The 24,659-nt window shown below is 42.8% G+C and overlaps 1 protein-coding gene across 1 annotated transcript in view; it reads right to left on the reverse strand.

Annotated features, from left to right (window-relative positions):
* Positions 1–23,698, reverse strand: part of LOC136973156 (uncharacterized) — a 42,416-nt gene extending 18,718 nt beyond the window's left edge. Inside the window, exon 1 of the mRNA XM_067267855.1 lies at positions 23,526–23,698. Within this exon, the coding sequence (XP_067123956.1) occupies positions 23,526–23,698 (173 nt within the window). The remainder of the gene's footprint in view (positions 1–23,525) is intronic.
* Positions 23,699–24,659: the final 961 nt, after the last annotated feature.

The following is a 24,659-nucleotide window of genomic DNA, read 5'->3' on the forward strand; positions in this document are numbered from 1 at the left end:
TCGAGGTATCGGTATCGCGGTATCGAGAAAGCTCCTCGAGTTGTCGTCGGTTAAAAATTTGCTTAAATCCCCAAAGAGATGTCGAAATACGGTTAGGTTCCTCTAGTCGATAACAAATAGGCAAATGAGCCGAGTATATTTCCGTTTAAATTAAATTTGCCGATTTTAATTAAATGAGTTAGATTCGAGTAACGAAGCTAGTTTAATCAATTCCTCTCCATTAATATTACCAAATAGTAATCGATGGCGAGAGTACGAATCCGTACTCTCGCCAAACACTCTTCGCCCTCGGGGTACTTTTCGCGTTACGGCCGATAAGTTTATTACGCGGTGTTTGCGGCGGTAAACGAGTGGCATTAATAACAACGGATACCTTACGCTTAAGCAATTGTTTTATTTACACACTTAATTAAGCAGAATCCAGAATTCTAAACGTAGAAAAATAAGATCGAGACGTAAAAAAAAATAAAGAACATTTACCTCAAATAATAAACGAGCCTTAATCTCGGCGGTAGTAAAACCGCGCTCGGTAGACGTTGGCCGTCGGCTTTATCGAGCGATACGCCTAATGTTTCCAACAATAAAGAAAGACGAAAAATGCGGTTCGTACTCTCTTAATTACGCCGAATTCGGACTACAAATTTCCACCGACGCGGTCGGTCGTGGGTGGAAATTTTGTCAAACCGGAGACCGATTTAAATACCGGGAAAATACGGAGCGATCGGCGGGATTTATGCGGAGAGAACGAGAGTGGAAGTATAAATTGAAAAATTCGGGAACGGAAAAGGCAATAAAGGTCGACGATTAAACCCGGTCTGTGGATTTAAGAAAAAGTTTTCGTCCACTCCGGATTAAATTAAATCTTGGCGTGTGGGGGAAAGACGGTCGTAGGACTAAGGCCTTAAAAAAGACTTTTATTAAATTCCTCCCTTCTAGGGGTTTGTATAATCCAAATAGAGTCGTTGTTTCGTTCCCGATAAGGGAAGGAATTTAGGAGCGGAATAAATATTTTAAGGAAGAGCCGGTTTTCTATTTGTATTTCTCGAATGTTTATCGACGCAAAAGAGCCCTTATTAAACGGAAAACGGACGAATGTTTGCGTTTACGCTATTTACCGAGATCACGCGACTCGAACGTTCGAGTATTAGCGGAAGGCCATTTACAGATTAGGAGCTAATACGCCGTAACTCGGACGGCGGCGAATTCGTCCGTTCTTATATTAGCGACGAGTAGGAATTATAATTTACCGACCGGTTAATCGAACGAGCCGACGCATTAACCGAATTCGCCTTCCGCAACCGAGTACCGGAGCAATTTTTACTTCCATTTTTTCCCATTAAAACGATAAAAGATAAAACGTCATCCGCTCGATTTCCCGGCATAAAATACTCGGCTTAAAATCGCCGCGGAAAATGGCGTAGAAACGGCGGAACCGGAAATCCACCGACGATCGGGACGTTTTTGAACGAATGGTCGAAGCCGGCGGGACGTTCTCCGGGAACGGGTGGAAAGTTAAAAATCGATTTAAAGAAATCGCGTGTATAATGCGCGTCGTTTTCCCCCGGGCGGGCGAAAAACCAGAAATTTTTCGAAGCGGTCCGTTACGGTTAGGCCGGGCCTTTCCCCGGTGGCTTCGGCCGCGGGCGGAAAGCGTTAAAATGAAAAATTCGAAGGAACGATCGAAGAACCCGAAGAAAGCGTTTCGTATAACGTGGCAAACTTTGCAAAATTTAGAGTTATTTGCTTAAATAACACGCCAGTGAAGAGATTGCGAGAAATGAACGAGCGATAAAGTTTGGGGTAAGCGCGACGAGAAAACGCTCCCGGTTTGTTATAAGCCGAGAGGAAAACTTAAGACTTCGCCGGGCGGTGGGAAAAGAACCGAGTGCGGGCACCGAACGTCCGGGCGTAAATCAAAAATTTATTTGTGTATTGGATTTCCGCAAACCTCCCGGTCCGGAAAAACCGGCTTTTAAGCTACTTCGAAGGTGGAAATTTCCGACGTAACTCGCGAATCTCCACCGAAGCCACCCACCTCGGCCGGGTCGAGGTTTTTACCTTTCCGTCTTAAACCAGTCCCGAGAAAAGGGAGCAACTCGCGCGCCAACCGTACGGAGGGAAACGACGTTAGCCGGGGATCCGGTCCGTCGCTTATTACGAAGTTGACGAAATGGCGAAAAACCCCAGGCTTCGACCCGAGCGAAGTTTATTTAGGAAACAGAAAGGGCGGCCCTTTCCACCGTTAACGACGGTCGTGTCCGTTCTTTGCACAAAAAGTACTCGGGTAGGGCGCGGCGGAAGGGGTCCGAGTTTTCGGGTCCGGCGGACGGGAGGGACGGACCGCGGCGGTCTTCCCGGCTCCCTCTAATTGGGCGCCGTTGCCACTTTTTGTCGGCGCCCGAGCCGGGATTTCCTCCGGAAACCGACGAATCGAAAAGAGCGAAACAGAACCGGGAAGGGTCGGGTGGAGCCGAGCGGAAAGAAATCCGCGATTTGTGCTCTTCTTTCTTCTTCGCCGCCGACAAAAAAATGGCTTCTTCGTTTTAATCGAGAGTGGAAGGTCGTCGGAGCGTGACTCTTCCCCGTGCACGTCACTCGTTACCTCTTCCGGCCGGTGATCTCCGTCACCGGATCTCGTTAACGAGGTATCGTCGTCCCCGTCCGCCCGGACCACCACAATGGATCCGCGTTTGTTTGGCTCCGTCCTTTTCGGCAGATTTAATGCCGCCGGATGCGAGAAAGTTTCCCCCGCCTTTAATTAAAAATTAAAAACTTTCAAACTATCGAACCGTCGCTCTTCCGGAAAGAAATAATTGCCGGCCGCCGTCGTTTTCCACCCAACGTATTTGGCCCTATTCGAGTTCTTTTTCTTTTTACTTCTTGTGTTTACGCCTTAACTTTCTAATTCATCCTAAATCCCGTGGCTGCTTCCGAGGTCGACGGCCGCTAGTACGGAGGCGGCCGAACCGACGGTCGACGGTTACGGTAGACGTAACGAGAGCGAAACGAAATAAGGTACTGTACAGTACAAAGGCAGTCGAAACCGAAGCCGTCGGATTTTACCCGGCCGCCACTATTTCTTAGGCGGGACCGTGGCGTCAAAGGCTGGGGATTAAAGTCGGCCCATTTTATTTGCGCCGCTAAAAGTAACGTTTAACGGTCGAAACTACGCGATAACGGAAACCGTATCCCACGCCCCTAAACGCGTGACATCGTACGCCCGGCGTAAGTCCGCGTAATAACGCGCGAGTTCCAAACCGGCCAAAACCGAGTGTTCCGTCGAATTTCCGTCTTCTCGGCCGACTGGCAAATAAGGCGCAATGGCTTTGTACGGATAGAATCATTGCGCCTTCTTTACGAGTCGGCGTGGTTTTTCCATTTTCGTTATCGTCGACCGTTAGCCGGATTTTAGCTCCCCGGTACCGACCGTATACGGTCGGTACCGGGAAGCTAAAATCCTCATTATATTTTTTCGCCACTCGGGTGGGTAAACGGCCACCGCACCCGAGAGTCCTAAGCCACGCTAGCGCGGCCGTAGATAGCGTCGGGTCTAGTCGATGCTCCGCCCGTTTCGATCGCCCAAAAATAAAATAAACAATACGTAGAATACAATGGGAAATCCCGTTAAAGACGGCGCCCGGTACATTTCGCGCCGACGACGGCCGCTCCAATTTCTCTCTTTACCGCATTTTCGATTTAACTTTTGGTTTTTTCTTCCTCGTATTCGAACCGAAAAACGTTTCCCGTTGTATTTTAAAATCTCTCGTACTTCGAATCGTCGAATTGATGGATAAAATAAATGAAAACGGAGAAGATAACCCATAGATGGAGAAATTTGAAAAGGGGTTCGAGAAGCGGCCGAAGGATTACGCTATTAATTTTATAAAACTGCCGGTTTGTTGGCACGCATCGGACATTTCCACCACTAAATTCCTCGGAGTTCTTCTCGATCGAAAGGCGCGCAAAGATACGCGTCGTTGCTCCAAATACGGCCTTCGGTTGCTCGTACTTTATAACACGGTAACGTAAAAGCAAACTTTCGTCTGGCGACGTCTCGAATAATCCCGGTAACAGTTTGCGATTGCGTAATCTCGCGAAGGATATATCTTAACGAACGTCTCTTTCGATCCCCGGCTACTCGGTTTCGATTACGTGCCGTATTTGTCGTCGCCTTCTGTCCTCGCTACCGTCGCGCCGGTTAAAGCTATTCGCGTTTATCTCTTACAATTCGTCGTCCGCACCTAACTTCCTTTTGCGTCGTATTTAACGTTTACGGACATTTTTCCGCAGCAGTTACCTTTGTCCGTCTCGGTCGATTGAATTTTAATTTTAGTACTCGGTACTTCCGTCCGCCGTCGTACGTATTCCCAGTCGACGTTTCTACGCGTATTTGGTTCGCGTCGTTGACGTAGCGTTATACGTAATATCGCGTGGCAATCCGGTCGAACGGAAGTTATATTTTAGGCGGCCGACCGTATTTTCGATTATCGTCGTCGTCGTATTTTCGATTATCGTCGTCGTGCCTAGAAAAATCGCGTAGAAGACGATCGTACTCGTACCGACTTCCGGAAGATTCTCCGACTTAATTAATTACGGCGTCCCTCCCACCGACTTTTTCCATTAGGGCGGAGAGGAAGTCCGTCGTTCTTCTCCCGCTTCTCGTTCGGGGGTCGCCTTCCGTCGGGCGGAGGAGGGCGTCGGCCGCGGCCGTGACCGGCGAATAGTTCGGACCCGGGCCGAGGACGGTGTTCCGTCGCCTCCCAAACTCCGCCCGTCGCGACGGGATTGGTCGAAGGGTGGAGGCAACGCCTTCCGCCGGGAAACCTCCGGCTTATGTACCGCGTCGCGTTAAGGCTGGGTGGGTAGTCGTGTTTTTCTACAAATTTTTAAATGCCGGGACCTTACGTCTCATTAATTTCCATTCGATATTATTAATTATATCTCGACATTTCTAATAATTATATATTGGCATTAACATTTTTGGGTGAGTAAAAATTTGGATTTATTATAAATTTTAAAGCCTAAAACCGCTTTTTACCCCCGCCAAATTGCTGTTCTTATAAAGCTATGTATATTTCGAAGAATATATTACTTTGTACGTATATATCTATTGGAATTTTTCAAAAGAATCGAATACTTGTCGCGATAAACAATAGCTATAAAACTGCGAAGAACAATAGTAACGAAAGGCTACGGTGGTAAAAATCACAATTATTTACGGGAAGTCTTTCGACGGATCGTTCTTCCTAGCCGAATTGCTTATTACGCTTAAAAAGTCGGCGGTCGGAGACCGACAAAATGAATGTAGTTCAAACACCGGAATCGGCGGCTTAATAGTTTTCAAAACTGTTAAGAAGATAAGATTTAAAAGATTTCGTATAGCCCTTGGGCCGATACCGCGTATTTCGGCGCCGTTTTTATTTTTATTCGACGCCCGGATAAGACGTTATTGTTCGCCGTTTTGGCAAATCCGTAACAGATATTGGCTCCGGCCTAAAAACTAATTAACTAAAACGGAACGTGCCGAAGTAGCGCGGGTGGTCGCGACGTTTAATAAGAACGTGGTCCGAAGTTTTCGACTCGACGGCTTAGAAACTTCTGGATTTGGTTTCCGCGGCTTTCGAAAACTTTGCGCCCGGCACGTTTGTAGCTTCGGAGACCGGACCCGGGCGCCATCTCATTCGAAGCGGTAAAGCGAATCTTCGGAACGTAATTGACTATAACCGATAACGGTTTCATTTTGTGTTGGGTGAATAGAGTAGGCCTAACTGTCGTACTTTGTAATAGCGCAGTCGTAGGTAATTTGCATTTTGCCGTTGCGGAATTTGTAAGAATAAATTAATTAGAAGTTCTTAATACGGTCCGGACGACTTACATTAAGGACTAGATAGGCTACCGCGGGAAACCAGTTTATCGGGTTGATAAATTACCACCGTTTTAATTTAGACGGCGGAGGAGCCGATCCCAAACAACGGGACGGACAGAGTTTAATTTGCTTTAGAATTGACGACCGTTTTTTGTTTCCGCTCGACTCCTCCGCTAATTTGCGGCCGTGGTTTATCCCGTTTGTATTTACACAGAACTGGGAAATTCTGTCCCCGCTCCGTCGGCCGGAAGGTTCCACCGCTCGACCCCCGGTAATATCCAATACGGATTATTACTGGGGAAAAACTTCGGGCGCGACGGAAGCAACGTATTTTTATACGCGTTACCGAGTTCGGATTTACAGCGGCCCGAATTTTCCCCGACGTTAGCAAAAACAGCACCGCCGGGTCAGGCCGATCTCGGTATATGGATAAACTAGGAAGTTTGTCCTCCGTAGGAATAAAAAGCCGTGGCGTTGCTGGGCGCCAGGCGGGAGAGCGGAAAGATGGTGGCCCAGGGCCGATCCGGAAGGTCCCGGTCGATTTGTGTAGCGCCGTCCGTCTTCCTTCGATCCGGGCGCGTTATCGGGCGGGTGAGCCACCCGGACCGACGTCCGGCCTCACCTTCGTTTTTATTTTTTTGACCGTTGGTCTTTCTCCTTTAAAGTAGTCCGTCTGGTCTGCCAGGAAATCTTCCGTCTTCCGAAAATAATAAACCCGCGCCATCGTCGGCAAATTAGTCCCCATTTCTGCCAGAAACCGCCTTTTCCGCCGCTTTATTACGCCAGTTTATATTTTTTCGGTAAATTCGCGCCCTTTGGTGATTTTTTCAACTCCGTATTTAGTCGTTGGAAAAAATTGCCTTCCCGATCAAAATATAACAGGAAAAGTTAAAATTGTTTTCGAGAAACCGAAAATAATGAAAGTTCTCGGTTTGGGATTTAATTTAGAGAAATTTCTTGGAATGTTATCCGCCGGTAACGACGAAAGCCAGCTAAATCCCAAGACTTCCAATTTATTTTAAGTATTAGAGAGGTTGAGGCCCACGTATTCGGCCCAAAACGTGAACGGCGGACGGCCGAGCGCCGCCATCTGGCAATTCTAGACGGTCGATAATGGCGTTCGCTTCGTCTAGGATGGTGAGTATACGATCGGCTTAAACTTCTTCATTTTTTTTGTGTTTGGGGTTAAGATTATTAACCTGTTTTATTAAAACAACGATTATTTAAGCATTTACGAATAACATTGCAAAGAAACGGACGATTTTAATCCAAAAATTATTTAATTATTTAATATTTTTAATGTAATGTGAAGTGACCACAGAAACTCTGAGGCTGTTTGGAGAACTTTAAAAAACTATGACAATGTAAAATATTTAAAAATGAAGTTGAAACTACCTTTAACCGCCAAACACATATCGATGCGTTTAAATTGGGCTAAAGATAAAATGGGATGGACCGAAGAATGGCAAGAAATAATGTTTAGCGACGAGAAGTTTAAATTAGATGGCTCCGATGGGTTTTCATATTATTGGCACGATTTAAGAAGAGAAAGAGGAGTTAAAATAAGCCGGCAACGAGAGGCTTGGTTTTGAAGGTAAATGGGATGGATGGGGAAGTAAAACTGGTTTAGTATTTGTTGACAAAAATACGATTACATTTGGTGTATTAATTGGAGGTCATAAATGGTAGTTTCAACGAGATAACGCTCCTATTTATGTTTCAATGTCAACAAAAAATTGATTTAAAGAAGAAAATATCGACGTAACATTGACTGGCTTTCGTGTAGTCCAGATTTAAATCCCACCGAAAATTTGTGGGGGACTTTAGCAGCCGTTGTTTATCAAAATGGGAAACGATATGAATCTGTAAATCGATTGAAAATTGCAATAATGGATACACGGGATAAAATTAAGAATGAACAATTAAAAAAGTAATAAACTCCGTGCCTAACGAAAATTTTCGAGTAATTGTAGTCAAAGGGGGCGTAACCAAATATTAAAAGTGTTTAAAATATATTTAAAATTTGTTTTTATGAAATTTTAGAAAGTGAACCTATATCTTGGTAACAAGTAAAAAGTGATAATTTCTATTGTATTATTATTAAAAGATAAAAAGCTTGAAAATGATATTTTTGTAATTGTCTTAAAACGTATAAAAATGTTTTTTAATAAAAAATTAAAATAAATTTTGAAAAATCACAAAATTTGTGGTGTTCTTATACTTTTGTAACCGACTGTATATCTGGGAGGCAAGATGGCCGTCTACTACCTCGTCGTAATACTGTAGAAGTAAAGTTGTTCTTTGCCGGCATCTTCTACCGTCGACAGTGTAATACGTCCGTAAATTTTCAGATATACTTTTCCAAGCACCTTTCGGATTTTCATAGGCATAGGGATTTACATCACTACTTTCCTCGACAGAAGAATGTCGCGATAACAGGAAAAACGCGTTGGAACTTTCCTAATGTTTCTCGGAGGAAATACGACGCTAATTATAGTAAAAAAGAATTATTTAGTGTTATTAAACATCCTATAAATACTTTTAAACAGTTTAATTTGCTTATTTACTTTCGTTGGTAACTTTCTATGCCAAATGTTGCCGCCATTTTTTCAACTTATTTCCCGCGAGTCAATGCGCGACGTTACTGAGTCACGTGATGTTGCGAACGTGCGCCTCAACGATTTTTACTTGGGCTTAAAACGTAAAACGTGTACTTCCGCTTGCCGTACAAGTTTAACGTTCGAAATTGCGCCTCAACCTCTCTATTATTTACAATAATACTTATAATTTATTTTCCAATACGCGGGATTATATTAGGAGAGAAGCGACGATCTTACCGCGTAATTGAAGATAGAAGAAAGTCTCTTTTTAAAGCGACACCCGTCGACCAATATTATAGCCCACGTGGGTTACTTGGTAAACGAAATCCGAATTTTACCTCTGCCTTCCGAAGCCCGTCGGGGTGCCAAATGTTATTTGCGAATCAATCTCGGAGACGTTCTCCGGAGACGGCGGCCTTCCCTCCCCCCAACCCGGTGCCGGCCACCCGCCGTCCGAAGGGAGGGACGTCGGTTCCCGAAGTGGAAAAGGGGCGGGAGTCGGAAAGGCGGCGGTCCCGACGGAAGAGCGGGCGATCCGGCCAAATTAGGGAGAGGGAGAGGAACGTTTAGCGCGGCGGCGGAGACCGGGGGAAAAGCGTTTATCGGGCGCTTTCCCGGACAAATAAAGAGATAATAGATTAACCGAGTAACCCAAAAGGATAATAGACTACGAAACGACGCGACAGATGGTCCGACGACGTCACCACTTATCGGCGGCGGGGTGGAAGCCGGTGGATTGGGTCGGCGGTAATTGCCCGGATTATCCGGAGGCGCGAGGTGGCGGGCGGGCCGAGGGAAGCGGAAAAAATAAATTAGCCCAAAGTGGAGAGACGTTAGACGATAATCCCGCTTTTAATCGTCGCCTACAAAGGCAATTTCCGTTCGGCCGCCGGAGAAACCTAATAGAAAAATCACCGCCGCGCCGGTTTTCCCGACGGAAAAGGCCCGGCTCCACCGAAAAAAACCATCCAGCAAATTTATACCAGAGACGAAGGTATTTTGGCGGATTGGGAGAAAAACCAGAAAAAGCCGAAAAAAAGAGGGTGTCGGAAAGAACCACGCGGTCCAACCGATAGCGGAAGAAAAACTGGCGCAAGTTTCGTGACAAATTTCTCGATAGGAGTCCGAAGCTCCGTTTTTGAAGTAATTTTGCCCGCCTCCCCATTTTTAAACCGCGCTCTCGGGCGCGAAATAGCAAAAATATTCGCTTCTCTGGTTAATTTACATTAGGTATTTTGTGTTCAAAATATCACAAAATTTTCGGGGAGTGGACCAAATTTCAACGACGTAAAGGAGGGAACCTGGCTTTCGACCGGGGAGGCTTCTATCGTCGGGAGCGCCTTCTTATTCCGCTCCAATTAGCGAAACGATCAGAGGTCGGGCGGTGGGAACGTATTTTAAACCGAATTCCATTGGATATGACGTGACGTAAAAGGCGCGTTTTAATAGTTTGGCCCGAAACCCAGAAAAGTGGTTTGGGTGGCCGGTTACGGGTCGAAGGAGAAGAGGCCGCCAATCGATGGGAAATTTCCTCGGCAGATGTTTTCGTCGGACGTCTTCGATTTTACAAATGTCGGATACGATTGGACTAGACGGGCAACGCCCGCGAGAAAAAGACCGATTGCGAGTGGTGGCGGATAGAAATTTTAAACCCGAGGATGGGCCGGAGATGCGCCGGTGGCGACTTTCGGCGGCGGAGGGTAAACGGAACCTCCTCCTCCCTTCTGCCGCTGACGGAGGAAGAAACCGAAGGGCCGAACCGATTCTAAAGAGGCGTTGGTTTTAGTTAAGCGAGAAGAACGGGAGGAGGATGCGGTCGGGCCGCCGGGCAGAAGTCGACTGCCGGAAGCGGAGATGGGGAATTCTAACCCAGCGGGGAGAAGGTGGTGGAGGTTGCCAAAAATTATAAAAATATCCCAGCTTTCCCTCCCGGCCAAAAGATGGCGCGGGCGTAGCGCGGCGATCCATCCGCTAGGACAGGGCTGTCCAACTGGCGGCCCGCGGGCCGTATACGGCCCGCCAAATTATTTTTACGGCCCGCGAGTACATTTTACTATGAATAAATTTGTTACTAAATTATTATTATTAATATTAAAATTATTTTACTATGTGAAAATTACGGCCACAATGTTCTCGTTAATATATTATGAATATTTTAAAGTTTTCTTTTTAGTATAAATAAAATATTTTTTTATTAACATAAACTGACTTTTCATTTATCAACCTTCTTGGCCCCCGAAATGTTTGGTGAAGAAAATATGGCCCGCGGGCTATGATAAGTTGGACAGCGCTGCGCTAGGAGACCGACGCCGTTTCTCGTTTTCCGTGGGTGGGCGGGTGGGCCGTCAGAAGACAGTCTTCCGACGGGCCCGGCTATTTAGGAGCGGAGCGTAAAAGGCAAAGGCCGAGAATTTGCAGGTGGCGGAGCCGATAAAACCGGAAGATCGGGCTCTACCGAGGTTAAAATAATAAGAGGAATAATCCTTTTTATGAACTTCTGGCCAGGGTAAATGGCGCGGGCCTAGCCAATTGCCCGGTGGCCGGTTCCACCGGGTCCGGGCCCGAACGAAACCGGCGGTGGCGGCACACGACGGGGCGAAGAGCGAGGAAGCGGAGGGAAAATGCGGAGACGATAAGGCGGAATCCCGGTTTTGCCGTAAAAGTTGCGGAGGAGCCTTTAGCGCGGCGCACGTCCTCTAGGAAGGTGTTTGTCTCAGTCGCTCCCGGTTGTCTTTTTGCACCAGTTTAACCCGGAAAGATTAGCGAGTAGAACGACCTAAAATTCGTCGCCGCTTACCATTACCCAAGTTTTGCCAAGTTTCTTCCTGGCGACATTCTTTTCGTCTTATTACCTGGAACGACAAACCCGTACCTGGATGCCACCGGAACGGGCTCGGAATACATCCGGTCGGATAAACATTTCGTTCCTCCTATTTTCCAGCGAAGCGTTCCGTTTGACGCTGTATTTGAGAAAAACGGGAACGGAAGACAGATTTTGAAGTAACGCCCGCCATTAGCTTTCCTACTTTAAGGAAGAGACGGAAAAGAAACCGAGAGGACGGTTACGCGGAGGATTCTACGCCGCGTGGTAAAGTCGGGAAACTAAACGGTCACCTTCGCGTGCCGCAACCACCGTCGGATTACGTGTGGAAAATATTGTCGGTGCCGTCCGCCGACCATCGGAGTGGCCGACCGCTTATTCCCCGCGGGACAAAAAGACCGGAAGTAAAGATTTTGGAAATACGGAAAAGTCTTGGCCGCGGAATGCCACGTTTCTCGCGGTCTTTCCGTTTCTTCCCGTCCTATAATCGCCGGTGTCCGGGGAAACTCGTGACGACAGGTGCGAATGAAAATTGTCACCAGTACTAACGTATCTTTTGTTAACATAATTAATATATCGGTAATTTATAAAACGAAAACGACTTACGTTACTTTTTCCTTTTTTATTTTTCCGTAAAACTTTGGATAGAAAGTAAAAGTAAGGTCGTCTACCGTGTTATCTGGCCGTTATATCGAATTCCGGGATACATTTATGTCGCCTTTGGCAGGGTTTGGTCCGGTCGGCGCAGATAGTATAAAAGTCGTCCGACGAAATCGAGATAAAAGGAACCTCCGGGCCGGAGCGTCCCCGGAACGACGAAGAAAGGCAAAATTGCAACCTCCGCTCTTCGGTCGAAATCTTTTGATATTTTGCGTTTTCGTATTAAGACCAATTGTTTTCCAGCGTAGTAATTAACGCTTCTTATAACTGTTTTTTTGCATATTAACTTCTACGCCGTCGTAAAAGACGGCGGACTTTTACTCGAAAAACACCCAAAAGATAATACGGACTCGAACGATAAGAACTTTACTCCCGAATTCTTCGATTGTCGTTACCGTTACCGCTTTTAAACGCAGTTCCGGTCGGTCGGTAAACGCCCGACGACTTTCGAAAAGGTTAATGCTAAGTAAATGGAAAAAAGTGCGCGTACAAATGCCACCGAGATGGCGCGGATGGGAACCGATCGGCCTTTAATTAATAGCGAGGTCGCGGCCGAAGTTTTCAACGCGAAAACGTGTGCGTCGGACGTTCGGCGCCACTTTCCTCTAAGCCTAGAAGTTTGACAGTGGCGTTTGGAAAGTTAGTGGAATCGCGCTCGACGTTCCAAACGCCATTGTCAAACTTCTAGGCTTACGGGAAAGCGGCGCCGAACGTCCGACGTACACGTTTCGCGTTGAAAACTTCGGCCTCGACCTCGCTAATAATCGAGTATTATCACCGACGAGACGAAATCTGCGAATTTGGCCGATAAGAATAAGTCTATAAAGGTCGACGGACGGCTAATTAAAAGAAATACGAAAATCGATGCAGTTAACAACGCGCGGTACCTAGGTGCTAAGACGAGGACAAATTTGGACGGAATCTACGCGCAAATAATCTCACTTCGGCCTGGGCTAATTTCACGGGAATGACGAAAAGTATAAGGCCATTTTTGAACTGGGATTCGATTACGCGCCCACGGCGTAATCGCACCGAAACGAAACTTCTTACGGAATATGTATCCGGGGTTCTCCTTCGTATTACAATTCGAAGAAACTGTAAATGCGGCGAAACCGTTTTATCGCCGTTCAATTGGCAATTCGAACAGCAAGGGTTCCGTTTCTACGCGTTATCTTCGAAATAAGTTAGATAAAATACGAGAACGAACTACTCTCGGACGGCTTTAAGTTTCTTAAACGACAAGAAAAGCACCGTTTCTCTCATTTAATCGGTTTCCGAGTGATAAACAATTTATTGGTTGCCGCGGCGGAGGGCCGAAGGCACCTTCCTTCCCACCGGCAAAGCTTTGCGGCGGTTTGGATAAACGAAAAAGAGTTAAACAATTACAAATGATTGGAAACAAGCATTTTTCTCTTCTTTTTCTTTCTTTCCTTTTGTTTCGTATTAAACACTTTGAAAAAGGCCGCCGGCCGAAGCGCGTTTTTAAAGAAATAAATAAAATTCCTCCCTCGGGCGGCATTTAACGAAAAACCCGTTAACCGGGCACCGACGACGTAAATACTCGGGGCTAAAAGCGGAGGCAGGGAGCCGCTTCGAAGGAACAAAATTTCTACGGTAACGTGGGTAGTGGAGCGGGGAGTAAGTTTTACCCGAAGCTTAGAACTCGGTCGGCGGAAGCTGCCGACTTTTCGAAACCATTTGGAAAGCGGCTCAAACCCTCTCTGTTTTAACAATTTTAAATTAATTATTCGTTTTACGGAGAAATTCGCAGAGACACGCGCTTGTTTGTGTCGTTCGTTTCTCCAAGTTTTCGCCAGGATTTATCTGGGTTTTTCTGCTTTGTTATACGTAATCGGGATCCTTGTTTGAAGATCCTTCGATTGGTGCGCACATTACTCGAATCGAGCGAGGATTTTTTCACACTCGACACGGTGATTCGTCGGACTTTCTCAGCTCTGCTCGGTGGCACTTCTATTTCTTGACCCGATTCTTCTCGACAGTGTTATACTGGTTTTTCCGGAACTTTGTCAAACCGCCGCGGTTTTTGTGGGTTCTTTTGTTACTATCCTTCTTATACTAGTGGGTACCTCGTACTTTGGGATATTTCCTCCGTCGTAAAAGAGAGCGCGCCTCTCGTTTATTCCCAAAAACAGGCAGAAGCCCCTCGCTATGGACAAATCGACGAACGTTTCCTCGCTGTCCGTTACGGGCAAAATGAGCGTCTTTCTCGGTACTCGGAATCTGTCGCTTTCCTACAGCCCGTCCAGTACGGTTTTCGGCGACAGCGTGGAACGAGGATGCCCTACTGGATTTGACTGCCAGAATATCTTTTTGATCCGAATGTCAGCCTCGACGGTTTTGCTAACCCAGTCTCTTTCGTAAGATGAAATCGCGTGTAAACATTCAAAGGTTCAGAAATTGTATTAAAATGTTCTGAATGTTTTTCTACCCTTCGTGTTTCACAAAATAAGTCTTTTAATAAATATATAAAATTATAAATACGACTATACAAAAGTAAAAGTTTGCTTTTTGTCTTTCCTTTTCGCCGTTCACACCATCGGCGGTCCTTAGACGAATCACAAAATCTCGGAGACGACCTTTCTTTTGAGGCTACTGCCTCCGCAGAAAAATGTAAAATCAGCTAAAAGCGTCTTCTGGTGTTAATGCCACAATCACAGTATTACATTTTAAAGTAATTTTACCAGAGGACGCTTTTAGCTGATTTTACATTTTTCTGCGGAGGCAGTAGCCTCAAAAGAAAGGTCGTCTCCGAGATTTTGTGATTCGTCTAAGGACCGCCGATGGTGTGAACGGCGAAAAGGAAAGACAAAAAGCAAACTTTTACCTTTGTATAGTCGTATTTATATTTTTATATATTTATTAAATGTAAATAACGCCGACCATGTACTTGTATCAATTTTTTGCTTCAAAATAAGTCTAGTTTGAACTCGGTCACAATTTTTATTTTTACTACTAATATCACATATAGCCTGTTGTAATCTTCGATTCGTTTTGGGGAATCAATTTCACTTTATCGATTATTGTACAAGTCTTCCACATCTTCGACTTCCCCCTTCTTTCCAACTGCATTGTTACCGACGGCCGGAAGTCCGAGCCATCGAGGTAGCAGCCTCCCGCTCTGGGGACCCGGGATCAAATCCGAAAAAAATCCCCAGAAATTTTTCGCGGGATGATCCGACCAAATATGTCGGCCCCCGTCCCTTACCACGCCCGAAACTTTTTTTTGTATTTTGTTGATGCTTTTATTTAGACAACGCAGCGATAATTTTCCGCCATTTGAAATCGGGTCGGACTGTGGTTAAATCGTATCACTTAAATTGTGCGTATGTCGGTGGGGCCGACATAGCGGTTAAATCGTACGTAAGTTGTACTGTACGTCGGATCCAACGGTTAATTGCCAGTCTGCGCCATCGGTCATCGATAGCGAACCCTCCGACGGACGAGTTGGCCGGACCATCGGTCGGCCCTTGTTCGCAAACCTTTACACCATAACGCAAGTGCCAAGCGCAATTATTCCTGTAGGCAATGTAGGGGATTAATAAGTTTCGGGTATGTCATCTTCTGGAAAAATTTTAAACCAGTTTTCAGTGCTCTATGGGATTGAAACTGATACTCTCGTTATCGTGTAATATAAATCTAGGTTTGTAATTCTACTACGGGAAAACTTCACTACTTAGAATTTTAGGATTTTAGGGAGTGCGTACTGCTCTGCATCCCCTGGATCCACCCCTGGTTTTTAAACCTAAATCTTGGGGAGCACGTTTACTCTCTCGCTTACGCTGGTGAAGCTTTTGTCACGATTCCTGGCAATTCTAGGAGGGAAACCGAGTCTACGACCAGTGATATTCTTTCCATCGTCCGTTAATGGGGTGAGAAAACTAAGCTAAAGTTTAATATCATTATAGCTAAGGGTTCGTCTTTTCGAAACCTTACTTACAATCAATTATTATGCCTTTGTGTCCTTTATCATAGCTTAAATTTATCTTTGTATACTAGTACATTTATCAATTAACAGGACTTATTATACTAATAGATAATCAAATAGATGAAAAGACAAATAACAACCTTCTTTTACGTTCCAGCAATATTCTATTTCGTAAAAACGTTTTCAACTGCCTTCAGCAGCCATCTCCAGTTAACCAGTACAAAACATAGAATTCTAAAATACGCGCGTGGAGTTCTAAACGTATGAAAATTAAATGAAATTCGAAAGCGCTCATGCCGATCGTCGGTAACGCGCATACACGCTAAAACGGCGTTTTTTTGGTGTTCGGAATATTAACACATTGCTAGTCGTTTTTGGTTATGAAAGAAAGATTTCCAAGCTATCGCCAACGTGTCCGCATCTCTATGGTTAATGCAGTTTGTGGTTAAATGGGCCCTGTATATTTCCATTTTCTCAATATGTTTAACTGCTTGTCTTGATCTTGCGGCTCTCGCGATCGAGGCTTTATCCCAAAATACCGTTATTCCTTGCTCTTTCGCAAATGCTGCCAGTACCGTAGTGTCGACATTCTTGCTCACCGATCGCTTGTGCTCATATAATCTCTGCTTTAGGCTTCTCATCGTAGCGCCGACATACACCAGATCCGTGTTAAAACGATTATCTCTAATTGGAATGGAATATACCCCCGTTCTGTCGATGTGCTTTTCTTTTCTCTTATGATTCCTCAAGATGCCATACACCGTCGGGTTACGCCTGTATATTACTCGCAAGTTCCTATGCTTCGATACCTCTTAACCACGTTACTTAGAAACGGTATATAATCCAGAACTACGTTTTTTCTTTGCCTCGTTTGGGGTTGTTGTTGGTCCTGCTTACTTTTATGACTTCTCATAATCAGGTCGTCAATTATTTTTTTCTGGTACCCGTGTTGCAGCGCTACGTTTCTTAAGTATTCCAACTCATTGTAAGTGCCACAGACATCCGTGCAATGTGTGTGCGCACGTTTTATCAAGGATCGAAACGCCGCCAATTTAAAATGCGGAGGGTCTATGGAATTGCTGGGTATAAAAAACGGCTGGTAAACAGGTTTTCGATATATGCTTGTCTCGATTTCCCCTTCTTTACATGTTATCGTTAAATCCAGGAAGTTAACGTTAACTCCACTTTCTTGATCCAATTGCAAGGTCAATCCATAGGGTTGTTGTTGATTCCGTTCATAAAGTGGCACACATTGCGGTTATTAGTCCATAAGATGAAAATATCATCGACATATCTGGTGTATGCCACTATATCATTCTGGAGCGTGGTTAAGACTTTGCACTCAAGTTTACGGAGTACTAATTCACACAGCACTGTCGACATAGGGCTCCCCATCGGGACGCCTCTGGTTTGAAGGTATGTCTTCCCCTCAAATTCAAAGAATTTCACGTTTGCAATGACTAAGCTGTGATCAGAATTGATGTCGGCTCCCTGAACTGTTCGATACTGTCGAATTGATGTCGACCATCTCCTTTGGATCGAAATCATATCGATCAAGTTTCTTGTCGTTCCATCACTCGATCACCATGTCCCTTTTCTACAGTTTGTTTGCTAGAATGTGTTAATATTCCGAACATCGAAAAAAACGCCGTTTTTAGCGTGTATGCGCGTTACCGACGATCGGCATGAGCGCATTCGAATTTCATTTAATTTTCATACGTTTAGAACTCCACGCGCGTATTTTAGAATTCTATGTTCTTTTGTACTGGTTAACTGAAGATGGCTGCTGAAGGCAGTTGAAAACGTTTTTACGAAATAGAATATTGCTGGAACGTAAAAGAAGGTTGTTATTTATCGGATAAATAATTCCAGTAAGCTTTGTTTATTTAGATGAAAAGATTAAAATTATAGAAGATATTGAATTTTATAGCAGGTATGTGGATGATTGCATAATAATTTTTGATAAAAGGAAAACAAATGAAAATATAATTATAAATAGGACCAATAAGATTAAAGAAAATATTAAATTTGAATTAGAAAAAGAAAAACAGAACAGTTTAAATTACCTAGATGTAACTATAGAAAGAAAAAATGATAGATTAGTTCATAAGAAATATGTTATACCTATACAAATACCCAAAATAATTAATTATAAATCTGTTATACCCGTTAGTATGAAATATAATATATTTAAAATGTATATGAATAAAATAAGGCAAAGAACAAGTGAAATAGAAAGGCAAAAACAAGAGGAGGAAGAAATAATTAAAATGTGTATGTTAAATGACTACTCAAAATGTTTACTAAATAAATGGAATGAAAAATTACGTAATGACAATCAATCAAAACCAATGGACAAAGAGAAAAAATTTGTTAAATTACGGTATGTACCAAAATTATTTGAAAGATAAGAAAGAAAGAAAAAATAAATTCAACTAAAAAATATTTGTGTTATAGAAAAGAAGAAAATTATGATATAACGGAGGAAAAAGGTGTTGTATATTCATTTAATTGCAATTGTAACCCAAAGAAAACATACATAGGAGAAACAAAAAGAAAATTAAAAATTAGACTAAGCGAGCATGTTAGAGCAATAAAAGGAAATTATGCAAATTCAGCAGTGGCCGAACATTGCAATAAGGAAGGTTGCGAAATTGATTTAAATACTGTTAAAATAAGGAAAAAAGAAGAAAATAATTATAAACGCCAGTTACATCTTATATATAAAATTCTCGTGTCACAATGTTAGTTACCTTACTCCTCCGGAACGGCTTTACCGATTTTTACCAAATTTCATATGCATATTCAGTAGGTCTGAGAATCGGCTACTATCTATTTTTCATACCCCTACACCATTTCCCCCCTTTCAAAAATATATTTATATATGGATTAAGGCTTTTATGTCCAACAGATGGTGCTAACTTCCGACGACCTAAGTTTGCTTTTCTGTGAGGCATTATGCTTTTCTGTGAGAATGGACTGAAGCAGATCATTTTCTATCTATCTATATAAATAAAATATAACGTTCGTTTGTTCCTACTGATTCCTTTGAAATTTTGACACAACGTTGCATTCGAATACGCACGTGTTTTTATATAATATACATGTCGAAATTCCCCCCAGTGGGGGGAGATGGACGGGATTAAGGCTTACCGTGAAGAACTCGGCTTCTATTATACTATTTTACATGCGGTTTTTTGCGTTTTTAATTGCGTTTTAATAGATTACGTCAACAGAATATACACTAAAAAGGGATTTTTCGATATTCCCCAGCGGGAAAAGTGACGGGATTAAGGCTTACTGTGAAGAACTCGGCTTTTATTATACTATTTTAGATGCGTTTTTGATTGCGTTTTAATAGGGTATGTCAAGAGAATGTACACTAAGAAGGGATTTTTTGAAATTCTCCCCACGGGGAAGTGTTATACATTTATAATAGATACATTTTGAGCCACAACAACGTGTGGCCGGGTCAGTTATATGAACATATAAATATAATCAGACAAACAGAAAGAATAAATAACAATACCGGAAGGAAAATCCACCAATCCTGGAGAAGCATTATAGAAGGGGGAGGGAAGTGAAAGCTTAAAAGGAGAGATTTGAAATGAATTGTAAATATTGTTTAAGTAGAAAAGAATAATCCAGAATGTAAGTAGTCAATGTAAAAATTTTTAGATGAAATTTTAATTATGGTTAATTATAATGTATAAAAAATAGGTATACGTTTCGAATTATTTGGTTAATGTGGATTACGAGTATATTTGAATCTTTAAAGAAGTTCGGAAATACAGAAACTGTAAGAATTTTATTATTTTATTGTCGGGGAATTAATGTGTATATTTTAATTTTATTTATAATTGTAACAAAAAACATTTTAATTGTTGATTGTAGAAAGTGCTTTTTGAATGCCTGCTGAGGAGGGACAAAAAAGTCCGAAACACAAGCTTAAAGTGTATGCGTTCAGGTGAACTAATAAAAAATATTATTTCTGATCTGTAAGACTAAATATCTGCATCCATAATTTTCCAGTATAATAAGTCCTGTTAATTGATAAATGTACTAGTGTACAAAGAGGTACGACGATAAAGAATTGTAAGTAGGTTAATACTTACAATTCTTTATCGTCGTACCTCTGGTATCAAGATACATAATCAATCTATTGAAATTGCACGAGAGCTCAAATTTTTCGAACTGGTAATCGACCATAAGTTAAGTTAGAATCATTATTGATAGAAGCAGCTTCTTTTTAATGCCCTTCGTCGTGTCGCTGTCCAACAGGGGACTTAACCGTAATGTCTTTGATTTGATTTCCAACGCTGCATTTATTCTTTCATTAGGATTCCTACGCATCTTCTGTCTGTCTCGGTGCTTGTCGTCATAGTCACAACTTCGGCAGGCTAGAAAAAAGCTATTTTAAAAGTCAGGTCACTAAAGCCTAATCCACAATTTCTTAACATTCGATGCAGGTTATAGTGGGAAACTGCCACTCGATCTCTACTCGACGTACGCCGCCAAGTCAGCAGAGGCAATAATATCAACATTAGACCAATGTATTTCTCTTCTGTCTTTATGAATTCGGAATGCTCTCGTCAATTTGCCTCATGATGCTGCTCGTGCTGCCATTCTCTGAGCTTTAATCATACTGAATATATGATCTATACTAATGGTTTCAAGAATAAGGAAGACTCAGATTGTGCCTTTGTGGTGTACGTACCGTACACCACAAAAGTTGATAATTGAAAAGTGTTCTCTTGATCTGGCTTCCTGAATCCGGGCTGCACTGTGTATCAGGCGGAGCTCTTTGCCATACACGGGACCATTCGGTGGTGTGAAAGGACTGCCGAGAGCCTTAGTGTGAGTATCAATCTGACAGCTCTTTCTCTGTCCCGGGTCTTCGGAACTGAGGCATCTTGAGTCCTGTTGTCAGAAAGACCCTGAATACCGTCATCTTTTGTAGGTGCTACTACTTCCTCTATTGGGTTAGAAAATATCCTTGGAAACGAAAAGGTTGACACTCCTACGAGGACTGCTGCCGTTGCTTCCTGTAGCCGTTTTGTGTACGGTATCCTTCCACCAAAAACCGTGAAGGAACACATCTGGAAAATGAAGTTGGGAATCGGAAGTTCGCGTCGATATCACTAGCAACTTTATTTCAGACATCGAGAAACATTTTGCACAGGCGCTGGTTTCGACCCATACATCAAGATGTGCAGTTCCTACCTAAACTCGACCGCTTTAATTCCTATCTCTATAGCTTCTGGAAAAGAACATTACATTACGTCCGACGTGCGTATGATCCGACTGTGACCGGCACTATATCTTTTACTATTCGATACTGTCGAATATTAGACAGACTTTTTAACCAAACATTTAGTACTCTACTCAATACAACTAATGTTTCCTGACCTATTCGTCGAACCACCTTCTAAGGAAGGAGACTTCTTCGAAAAAAGTAGTATCGACATGGACCCAGTAACGAGTAAAAAATTCGTTCTCACTCTCTTTTTCGACTGGCCTCGTGAATTGGAAAAATCCTTGAAACTATATAGTAATCTCTTCTTCTATCAAACTGATAGAAAAATAGATTAATCAATACGCTATAAATTTTAAAAATTAACTGGTTTTTTTTTGGAAATAAATTCGAAATCCAGTACGGTACTTATAGTAATTAATTTTTAAAATTAAAATTCAATTAAAACCGTAGAACGTTGGTTAGAACGTTGTATATTATTTTAGAATACAAAGCGCTGTCCAGCACAAATCCGTACGAGCAATACGAGTGAAAAAGCATCATCATTAACCCCGAACTCATTGCCCGTTGGTATCTGATGCCTTTTCCAGCAATTCTTTCCATATCCATTGCCAATTTTCTCAATGCCCGTACATTCGTTCCACACCACTTCTTCACGTCATCAATACATTCTCTGTATGGTCCGTCCCTTTTGTTAGATCCGTCCATAATACCATAGACTAGAGCAGTGATTGTCGTGATTTCCAACCACTGTGCCGCGGCACTTTAGTGTGTCGCGAGATTTCTGATGTGTGCCGCCACTGCGAATACCCATACATAAGCGACGTCAGACAAGTAGTCCAATCGGTTCTATCTTTCTAAGGCGCGTTTGAAAATTTGTAATCGGTGTTCCCGGTAACTGCCGGTAGTTACCAAGGCGTTTAGAAAATGTTACCTAAATTACCAACTGCGTTTAAAAATCACTGTTACGACGTCACCGGTACTCGCCGAAGTAACCGTGTCTGCCGCCGAATTTTTAAATTATTAAGTGTACCGTGACGAAAAAAGGTTGAGAATCACTAGAGTAGAGTCTTTTTCTGTTTCATTCATTCTTGCGATGTGTCCAAACAGTTGAAGTTTTCATTGTATGATTTTTTGTAAGAGATTCTTTTTCATATCTATCCTATTATAAAGTTCTTCGTTTGTGACTTTCTGCATCCACCCTATTTGTAACATCTTTCTGTACAGTGTCTTTCAAATGGTAATATTTTTCTTTCCATATCTTTTGTTATTACCCGTATCTCACGGGCATACAGCACGCGGGAGAAGATGCGGGTGTTCTGTAAATGTCTGGTTCCTCTTTTTGGTTTGAACAAGTTCCTTAGCTCCCCACACAATCTCACTGATGCTTCTACACTATCATTAACATAACACGTTTATTAGTTTATAATCTATTCCGTAAGATTTTAACATTGCCAAGGTGGCTTTTTGGTCTATCCTGTCAAATGCCTTCCGAAAGTCCACAAAGCGGGAGTAGACGTTCCGCTTTCTTCCTGCCTTTTCAACTAATAGTCGTAATGTAGTATCTGCTGCGTTGTACTTCTGTCTTTCCCGAAACCTGCCTGTTCATCTGCTAAGTGTTCTTTCATCAAACTACTTAGTCTCTCTTTTAAGATCATCATTAGAATTTTTCCTATGTGGCTTGTTAGAGCAACGTGTTGCCTTTCTTATGTATTTTCACAAATTCTGATTTTGTCCATTATTTAGGTATCTTTCGTTGTATTTATATTCACTACTAGGTGTATTAAGAGACACAAGGCTTTTTTACATCTTTATTTCTGGTTCTTCCATATCTATCTTAATACACCTAGTAGTGAATATAAATACAAATAAAAGAAGACACGGTCTCGGAATACATATTTATAGTGTCTTTCCTTGTTTCCATATCTCATTGCACACTTGATGTATCTCGGCCAATTAAGCTTTCTTCTCCATGCTCGATCATTTCTCCTGTGATTTTGTCATGTCCGGGACTCTTATTGTCTTTTAACCGTTTCACTGCCCTTTCAACTACTTCCCTCGTAATGTCATTTTCATTTTGAACACTTGGTGGCGATATGTTCCTCAATTCATCTACTAGATTTTCTAATTCATCTTTATCTAACGTTTCCTTATATCAGTTCGGAGCAATAACTTGTCCACCTCTGTAGGACTTCCACCCGTCCACTAAAACCTCTCCTTTCTCATCTTTGATTGCCATTTGCTTTGGTTTCCATTTCTAGTTGACATTTTTGATCATCTTATATACTTCTCTGGTATTACATTCTTCATAATATTTTCCCATGTTTCTGCACTGATCTTCTAGCCAACTGCTTTTTTCACTTCATTGCACTTTATACTGTTTTTCCAACTCTTCAGAAATGTCTAAGAGCTCTTTTCTCTTGGACAATCTTTGGGGTCTCTTCTGCGATCCATTACTTGTTGATTTTTTTTCCTCTTCTGGTAGGGTCTGCTCGATTGCTTCTCCTATTTCCTTTGTTATTTCTTCCACTCTTGTGTCTAGCTCTTTCATCTTGTCTAGAGTCTAGGGTTTTTATTTTCTTCTCTAGTGTATTTCTATGTACGCTCTCTATTTTCCCATGTTTCAGCTTTGAAATGTCTCTTTTCTTTTAGAAATGTGCATTAACTTTCTTCTTCAGTTTTATCTTTACGTTTGCAATGACTAAGCTGTGATCAGAATTGATGTCGGCTCCCTGAAATGTTCGATACTGTCGAATTGATGTCGACCATCTCCTTTGGATCGAAATCATATCGATCGAGTTTCTTGTCGTTCCATCACTCGATCACCACGTCCATTTTCTACAGTTTTTTTGCTAGAATTTGGTGTAACAGATCACTAAATCGTGATCGAGAGAAACTTCGAGTAGTCTTTCTCCTCGTTCATTCCTTGCTCCAAACCCATACTTATCCATTACTCTTTCCCAACCTTCACTATTATTTCCAATCTTAGCATTACAGTCACCTCCAATGACGATCACATCTCTCCGCGGTGTTTTCTTTATCATCGTGCTTAGACCTTTATAGAAAAGGGCGATCTCGTCTTCGCTGCTATTTCGGGTAGGTGCATATACTGATATATTAAATGGCTTTGCTTCAAACATCCAACAACGGCTTCGTGCCTTGTGTTATTTCCTCACCACATGACTTCACCACCCACTCAGTTCTCTCGATGCTGTCCAACGCATCTCTACTAAGCCTGATATGTCGCATTGATATCTCTTCATTTCTTTCCGAAAGAGCCAAGTGACCATAACTTTCTGACATTCCAAGTTCCTATTGAAAGGACGCGTGTTGCTGGTGAGGCTTTATTTTCGGTAGCCATTTTTTCGACCCAACTCCGATTGTTCGGTTGGTGTCGCGGTTCTCGTTTATTCGGACGACGTCCGGTCGGCATCTTTTATATTTTGCTTGTGTTGACATCAGATTTCGTTCGTGTTGTTGCTTTATGGTTAACGCATCGACACTCGTCTAAA

The sequence above is a fragment of the Centruroides vittatus genome, unplaced genomic scaffold, assembly GCF_030686945.1.
Source record: "Centruroides vittatus isolate TY-2023 unplaced genomic scaffold, ASM3068694v2 contig_3093, whole genome shotgun sequence".
Classification (NCBI taxonomy): Eukaryota; Metazoa; Arthropoda; class Arachnida; order Scorpiones; family Buthidae; genus Centruroides; species Centruroides vittatus.